The 8,730-nt window shown below is 53.5% G+C and overlaps 1 protein-coding gene across 1 annotated transcript; it reads right to left on the bottom strand.

Moving 5' to 3' along the window:
• Positions 1–7,530: 7,530 nt before the first annotated feature.
• LOC123157739 (peroxidase 1-like) lies at positions 7,531–8,442 on the bottom strand. Its single transcript, XM_044575963.1, has one exon. The coding sequence runs from the start codon at positions 8,440–8,442 to the stop codon at positions 7,531–7,533; it is 912 nt and encodes a 303-aa protein (XP_044431898.1).
• Positions 8,443–8,730: the final 288 nt, after the last annotated feature.

Here is an 8,730-nt window from a genome sequence, read left to right on the forward strand (position 1 = left end):
TAGGAGAGGAGAAGGCCATAGGAGATGCGCCTAAAGTCGGTGTAAAATGAGCAGCTCCGGCAGATGCAGAGCTGGAGGAGGAAGACGTAGTAGCATAGAGCGGTTGCCAGGATGCCAACCTGGGACATCTGATGCCCGTGGAAAATCACCAAGAGCACAACGGGAACGGCCAAGGACAGCACGGCCACGGAAGATAGGAACAGCAAAGCTCCCACCACCTGTGCACGGCGGGCCGGCTCCAGCTTCACAAAGCGCCGTCGCCAGGACGTCTTCTCAAGCTCATCTTCAACGACCACGGGTTCGACTCCGATCGAGCGGATGTCGGCGAGATCGTCGGGACCAACGCTGGGCCGGAAATTCGTGCTGGAAGAGGAAGACATAGTACCAGTTCTATTTTGCTTGATCGGGCTGGCAAATATGTGTGGTATATATACACAGCCACCGCAAATTCCAATCTACACCTGCTCGAACTCCAATGTCCAATACGAATTCTGCACGGCCACCAAATCCTAGACTAGGCCACATGTACACGTACTATGGAAATCCCCACCGTTTGTCTCTTTCCTTATTATTACGTCTCGGGTTACCACGAATCCCGATTGACTGATCATCACGAGTCAGGCCTCCTTTCCCTGCCCACAAAACCTGAAACGGTGCTGCACAAAAAAAGGAAAAAAATAGAACCGAATCACACAGTAGCTTGGAAGAATCTAAGCCAAATCAGTATTTTCCTTTATCTAAAAAAAACAATACTGTATATTTCCTTCTCTTTTTTTGAGCGTAAATATTTCCTTCTCTGCTTGGCCACTGATGCTTCGGGGGAGTGTACCGAGGGAGTGTACCCTTGGGCGGTGCTTGAGCCGGTGCTTCGGCCGGTAGTACCACCCGCACATGGAGAGGTACAACCTCTTTGGCCCGCGGTACAGCCATCGTAACAGTGACTATGTTGACCACTCCGCAAGGGAGTGGTCCGACCGCAATGATGCAAACTTTCTACATGGATTATAAATGAGGTTCTCTTCTTAAAATGGAAGACTATATAGTGGGCGAAATATGTATTTATGTCTGTATTTGATTTTAACCTACCTTCCGATGCGGACTCTCTCTTAATAGTACGGATTCTTTACGACCAAAGAAACAAAAGTGTTGGAAAATGCCGTCTTCGCTCTTTTTCATCCAGAGGGGCGCCTAACCATTTTGTGCTATATAGTTATGATTGTGTAGCTCAAGCACATGGTTACTTTGCGAATTGCATTGTCACCAACACTAAAACACTTAAGACAGAAAATGCCCTTTCATTCGCTCAACTTGGTTATGAAAGAACAATTTTATGGAAACCTCTGATTTAGCCAACACGTCTGGAGTGGAAGCTAGGAGGAGGACGGGGCTTTATGCTCCCCAAATGAGAGGAGAATAGGAACATGATCGATGCCAACGTGCGTAGCCACATGAAGAGAGGCAAGGCGGAAGTGAAGCCCTCAATCAGTGGAAACGAGAGCACAATCCAGGATGCTCCTAACTGGATTCACATGTTTATTTGTCCAGATGAATCGAGCCCCCACCCTATCCAATTCCCACTGGCCCATTCTCGCAATACAATCACTAATTTTGCATGGGGATGCAGTTAGAGCAAAACTTTGAAATCTGCACTATTCATGTAAAATTTAGGAAGAAATCACTCATGTTAGAGGGCCGTGGGCCGTGCTGGTCGCCATGTCTCCGACACTGGCCCAGCGGCACACTTGATGCAGGAGAGGGATGGCTGATGGGCGGCTAGAGCTGTAGGAAGGCCGGCAGCGGGGGTCGCTTTAGGGGAGGCCTTCCATGGCGTCCCACCGGCCGGCGGCGGAAGGCAACGCGGCAACATTGTTGGGGGGGGGGGGGGGATTTCCTGTTCGACTGGTTAGTGTTTTGCGCGACCATGTTTTTAGTTTTAGATTTTGTGCTAGAGAAGACTTATATTTTTGTCTTGGCTAGCAAATTTAGTTCCCATGCAGTTGCAGGTCTGTGAATGGAGCTGTTTTTTGACAAAGATTTTTTTTTTCAATATTTCATCTTTTAGGTACTGAGCTCATTTCTAGGTCTGTTGTTAGAGATCCTCTTACATACTCCATCTCTTCTGTTTTATTCGCATTAGTATTCACACACTAGGCGTGTTTCCTATGGTACTCTTAGCATTTTTGTTTTGGTTTATGAGGCCTACGCGTACAAATCACAAAATAATACAAAGTTCTTGATCCATACAAACACACCCTAACACATGCATATTTAACTAGAATAACAAAGAGCAACTTAAAACAACCAGTAAAACATGAAGATCTCCGGAGCTCTGTGTCATCATCCATAAACCTTGCGAGAAGACCCCTGCAACACAAGCATCTGCAACCAAATCTAAGCAGGTTATCATCTTCAAGCATGGTATAATCGCCATCATGCTGCCCCCCTTTTCTTCGATTCCGCGCCAAAAAGACAAGAACACACATACGCATCTGACACACCTGCACCAGCCTTTGCCATCTGTGGCTTTGCGTACCGATGTATGTGCCCCTTTTAGACGGAAGAGTACTATGATCCGGTTCCGGCGCCGCGGTCGGGCCAACTGCCTGGACAAAGTAGGATATCCCTCTAGCAACAACACAAAGGAGGAGGAAGAAACGCAGCATAAAACCATGCCAACGATGAGGAAGAAGAATCTCTATCTCCATAGAACCACCACCCATCCGAGGACCTTTGCCGAGTGTTTTTCCAATACACTGGATTTAAAGGGGTTTGCCGAGTAATCGACATAAAACATTCCAGACTCGCCGATTTTGGTAGCGATAGTGGCGTCTAGGCAGAGCGCCCGCCTCTGCCGGTCCCGGACCCTTCCGGATGGGCGAGTCCCGACGGTCGCTGAGATGGCGGCCATGCGCGCGGCGGCACGCGACCTCTCTCCAGGTACGACACCTCCCCATCCCTCTGGTGCCTCTTATTCCGGTTCTCGATTTGTCGTGCTTGACTCAGTGCCGATGGCACACCTTGGCGACGTTGCTTCGGATTGTGATATTGTGTTTCGGGGTGAAAAGGGTCCCCGACTCGAGCAGATCTCGGCCATCCGTGCCAAAGAGCGGCTCGATGGGGCCCTTGCTGAGGCCCGGGCCCGTGCTGAACAACGGGTTGCGGATGCCTCGGCCCCGTCTGGCTCCGGGCATAGAGAGCCTGGAGCTGGATCAGGCCCGAGCCGGCCTCCCTCCCGGCCTGACGCTGCGAGGGACCCTCCAGTAGGGAGGGCCTTGCGGGGACGACCTCCTACGCGACTCCATCCCTCTGAACAGGCGATGGAGGTTCACGGTGTTTCTGCAGACATGGCAGGTCAGACCCCCGCTAAGAAGGGGCGTCGTGGCCGTCCGTTGAAGCAATTGCCAAACCCCGCCCTAGGCGGGAGGGCTAGTTCGGCCCCACCTGAGGGGCCTAGTGATCCCGGCAAGGTTCCTATATGAAGCTCCTATGCTGGAATATTAGGGGCTTCGGCAACCTAGGCCGCCGACGCCAGCTGATTGACTACATCCGACAGGAAGACATCGATATTGTTGGCCTTCAAGAGACGGTTCGTCAGGACTTCTCCATTCAGGAGCTTCAGGGGCTCTCTCGACACCCTTTTGCCTGGCAATGGCTCCCGGCTTCTGGGCAGTCTGGAGGCATTCTCCTGGGGGTCAGGGAGGACTTCTTCTCGGTGGAGGATATGGACCGCGGGGAGTTCTTCCTGAGTATGGCCATCACCGACCGACGTGTGAACCTCAGCTGGGAGGTGATCATTGTCTATGGCCCGGTTGATCACGGGCGGTCGGTGGGTTTCCTGGCCGAGCTGCAGGATAAGGTTGAACGGTGCACGACCCCAGTGGTGGTGGCGGGCGACTTCAACCTTATCAGAACGGAGGCTGACAAAAGCTCGCCCAACATTGACCGACGGCGTATGCGCATGTTCAACGATGCCATAGCTGCGATGGCCCTCCGTGAGATAGCCCGCGTAGGGGCTAGGTTCACATGGACCAATAAACAGGTGGACCCTATACGGAGCGTGCTGGATCGGGTCCTTGTGTCCGTGCAGTGGGAGGTTATGTTCCCACTGTGCTCCTTACGGGCGGTCACTAGGATTGGCTCCGACCACGTCCCCTGCTGTTTGCGTCAGGGGAAGGGTCCCCACCGAGATCTAGACGCTTCTATTTCGAACCATCGTGGCTCCTGCAGCCGGGGTTCGTCGAGATGGTTCAGGACCGTTGGGTGCAGGCTACTCTAACCCCGCCTCGGTCCTTCTGTGCCACAGACGTTTGGCATCACTGCTCCAAAGTCATCCGCCAGTTTATGCGGGGTTGGGGCGCCAACCTGGGTGCTGCCCTGAGATCCCGCAAAGGGGCGCTCCTTGACTAGATTAAGGCCTTGGACGAGACTGCTGATTCAATCAGTCTGTCGGCAGACGAATGGTTGCAGCGATACGCCCTTGAAGCCTCCCTTATGGAGATTTTCAAGGGGGAGGAACTATTCTGGCAGCGACGGGGGGGGGGGGGCAGAAGTGGCTCCTTCAAGGCGATGCTAACACCGCGTATTTCCAAGCGATCGCGAATGGGCGTCGCAGGAAGTGCTCCATCCCATGCCTTTGGAAAGGGAACGCCCTTCTCGAACACCCGGATGAGATTAGGACCCACATTTACTCCTTCTATAAGGGGCTCTTCTCGGCAGAACCCCGTGGTGGGATCTCCCTGGCGGATGATTTCTGGCCCCTTGCGGGTAGGGTATCTGACATAGAGAATGCGGAACTGACTATCCCTTTCTCGCCGGAAGAGGTGGGGCGGGCGATCGCCTCGATGAAGGCTGGGTCGGCACCGGGCCCGGATGGCTTGCCGGTTGCCTTCTTCCAGAAGTTCTGGAATGTCCTAAAACCGGTGATCATGCCAATGTTCCATGAATTTTACATCGGCACATTTGACATGGCACGCATAAACTTCGGTGTTATCACCCTGATCCCCAAAGTAGTTGGGGCGACGGACATTCGCCAATTCAGGCCTATCACAGTTATCAACGTCCTGGAGCGCATCTTCTCTAAAGTATGCGCGTCTAGACTCGTGCCTATTGCTGAGAGGATGAATCACCCACTCCAGACAGCATTCCTGAAAGGGAGAAGAATCCATGACGGGATACTCTCCCTCCACGAGATTGTCCATGAGGTGCGATCGCGTGGGCTGAAGGGTGTATTTTTGAAGCTGGACTTCCAGAAAGCATATGATCGGCTTGACTGAGATTTCCTGCGCCTTGTCATGCAGCGTAGGGGCTTTGAGGACAGATGGTGCAACTGGATTATGCAGTTGGTACGGTCTAGCAAGACTGCGATAAACATTAATGGAGAGGTGGGACCTTTCTTTGCGGCATCAGCGGGGGTGAAGCAAGGGGACCCAATATCCTCCGTTCTCTTCAACCTTGTCGTGGACGCGTTGGCAGGTATCCTGGACAAGGCTAGGCATGCCGGCCACATCTCGGGGGTGGTCGGACACCTCATTCCAGGAGGGGGGGGGGTCACTCACCTTCAGTACGCTGATGACACCATGATTATGGTGGAAGGCTCTACCCTTGACATAGTTAACCTTAAGTTCCTACTCCTCTGCTTTGAGGCTATGTCGGGACTCAAGATTAACTTTGACAAGAGCGAGGTCATCGTTCTAGGTTACCCTGCTGAGGACCAACAGAGGATTGCGGATAATCTCAATTGCAGGCTAACATCCTTCCCCATTACATACTTGGGGATGCCGTTGGCAGACTCAAAGATCCTGACAAGTGCATTCGACCTGCTAGTGGGACGAGTGGCCTCTCGGGCTGAGCCCTGGCGAGGACGGTTTACCTCCAAGGGGAGTAAAGCGGTCCTGATTAGCTCGAACCTTGCGAGCCTCCCCATGTTTATGATGGGGCTGTACATTCTTCCGGAAGGCGTCCATAGTGCCTTCGATAAGGACCTCGCTAGGTTCTTTTGGCAGGCGGCCAATGGCCGCCAAAAATACCACATGGTAAATGGGCGGATATCTGCATGCCTAAGGACCGTGGTGGTCTGGGCATCATTGCCTCCCGCCGCATGAACGTGGCCCTCATGCTGAGATGGGTCTGGCGGATTCTACGCGGCGAGGGAGGGTTATGGCTGCAGCTCATTCAGGCAAAATACCTTAGGGGAGAACCGCTCTTGGCTTGCTCCCGGACAGATGGCTCACAATTCTGGCGAGCCATCCAAAGGATCAAGGAGGACATCCGCTTAGGGATTTCCTTCTCCTTAGGGAACGGGCACGGGATCCAATTCTGGCTGGATCCCTGGCTGGGCATGGAGCCATTACGCGTCGCCTTCCCTGGCCTATTCTCGATTTGTGTAGATCCGTCTGTTCTTGTGGCCACGGCCTTCCAAGATGGACAGTGGAACCTTGAGTTCCGTCGCTCGTTCGGACCGGCCGAGATTAATGACTGGACTACATTGCGGGCCGCCCTGCCACTCGTGCTCCCGGATTATCCGGACACAGTTTCATGGCGGCGCACGCCGACAGCGGAGTTCTCAGTGGGCACGGCTTACCAGGCCCTTTGCCCGCCGACAACTCACCCCTGGCTTGTCCCTCTATGGAAAGCCCCCGTCCCATTAAAGATTAAGATTTTTGTTTGGCAACTTCTACGAGATCGTCTCCCCTCGGGGACAGAGGTACTTAAGCGGCACGGACCTGGGGATGGTATTTGCCCCCTCTGTGCAGTACCGGAGACTGGGACGCATATTCTCTTCTCTTGTATGGCAGCGAGGGTATTATGGACTTTCGTCCGCGAGGCGTTGGGGCCTGACTGGGAGGCCCTAAATCTCGCGGAGTTCCTGCAGCTTCGAGCTATACAGCCTACACGACATCGCCGCCTATTTTGGCTTATTTTTGCGGCAATGTTGTGGACTCTTTGGACGACTAGGAATAAGATGGTGATTGAGAAGGTTTTCCCAAAGAAGGCTTCTGACTCCTTCTTCAAATTCCTTACTTTCTTGCAGCACTGGCACCCGCTCTCGAGGCAGCGTGATCGTGATCGCCTTGGCTTGATGATGGATGCGCTTTTGGCCTCGGCGCGTCGGCTGTCGTCCTCGTAGGGCCGCTCGGCGGTAGCCACTAGGTGGCTTTTTCTTTATATTTCTCTTATACTTTCTTGGGCTTATTTGTGCTGTGGCCCCGGCCGTTTCCTGTTGGTTGCTGTTCAAACTTGGATCGTGTGAACCGTTGTTTTATTTATAAAGCGGGGCGAAAGCCTATTTCAAGACAGTAATGTCATTGTAGGCTAGTAGCTGCGCAACTGCATAATCAGTGCGTGAAGATTAAGGTCTTGACAATTTAAAGATAAAGATGTCGATTCAATGATTGTTAAAGAATGTTTTTACTCAATGCTATTACTGACGATAATAAATCATATACAATTACAAGGAACAGTATCAGACAGACATCCTCGAATTAACTCGTACAGGTACAACTTACAAGTACAACTAAGAATCAACGAACGCTAGTTGGGGGCGTAGCACTTCTTCCTGATCTTTCCCTCGGCCCCGGTGAGCACGCCGACGTCGCCCATCTTGATCATCGACGCGCTGAAGTCCTTAAAGAACTCGCCGTCGAACTTGCCGGTGGCGATGCGCTGGACGTATTCCCTGGTGGTGTCGTCGAAGAGGAGAGCCGCGTCGGAGCCGAAGAGGCCCCTCCGCTTGGCGACGTGGCGGTAGTAGCTGGTGTCGAAGGTCTTGAAGCTCCCGGGGTCCATCTCCGACAGCATAGCGCGGTCGTCAAGGCTCTTGCACTTGAGCCTCAGCTTGTCGGCGTACTCACTGTCCAAAGACGGGTCGACGAGGCCGCAGGCACCGCTCTCGCCGGTGCTATTGTAGAGCCGGTCGGCAAAAGACGGGTAGTGCGCCGTGCCGAGTGTGTGGGCGCCGGAGAGGACGACTAGGTCCTTGAGGTTGAGGCCCTTGGAGGCGAAGATCTTGGTGAGCAGAGGGACGTCGCCGGAGGCTGGGGGCAGCTCGTCGCTGGCCTCCGTGGCACTGGACACTCTGCCGTCTCTCCTTCCCAACGCCACCGGCCAGAAGGGGCCCTTGACCGGCACGACCGCGTCGCGGGACATGAGGGTGAGCACGTCGGCGCAGGAGACGATGCCCGGACACGTGGCCTCGAGCTTGGCCTTCACCCGCTCCACGGAGCCGAACCCTCGCAGGCTCTTGTTTGGTTTGGCGTCCTTCTCCGCCACGTTACCTTCGGTGGATTCGAGCAGGACGGAGGCGTCACAACCCTGCAAGTTCGCGTTGCATGCATGTTTCTCCTGGTCGACGTAGGGCGGCAGAGCCAGCTGGGAACAGCGACGTACGGTGGCAATGGCCTGATGGCAACGGGAAATGAGGCCTGGTCGCCAACCGACGGACATCGATGCGTTCAGTCATGCATCTGCACGGACGAGAACTACTTTGCATGACGAAGTAGCGAAGGCACTAAGCAGCACGTACGCACACCTTTGTTCCGGGACTGAAAGGATGACATAGAGATTAACTACATCCAGCAGCGATGCAAACTGCAGGCATGCACGCAGCAAGCTCGAAAGAAAGGTTCCATTTAGTTCTGAAAGCCATTCTTTATCCACATTAGCTAAATGACAGTCGACTGAATTTCAAATTGGGGTTAGTCGATTTTTAAGAATTCGCCGGAGGGAACAAAG

This window comes from Triticum aestivum, chromosome 7B (genome assembly GCF_018294505.1).
Source record: "Triticum aestivum cultivar Chinese Spring chromosome 7B, IWGSC CS RefSeq v2.1, whole genome shotgun sequence".
Classification (NCBI taxonomy): Eukaryota; Viridiplantae; Streptophyta; class Magnoliopsida; order Poales; family Poaceae; genus Triticum; species Triticum aestivum.

Excerpts from the sequence above, each read along its gene's own strand:
- LOC123157739 (XM_044575963.1), bottom strand. The coding sequence starts at position 8,442 with ATGTCCGTCGGTTGGCGACCAGGCCTCATTTCCCGTTGCCATCAGGCC.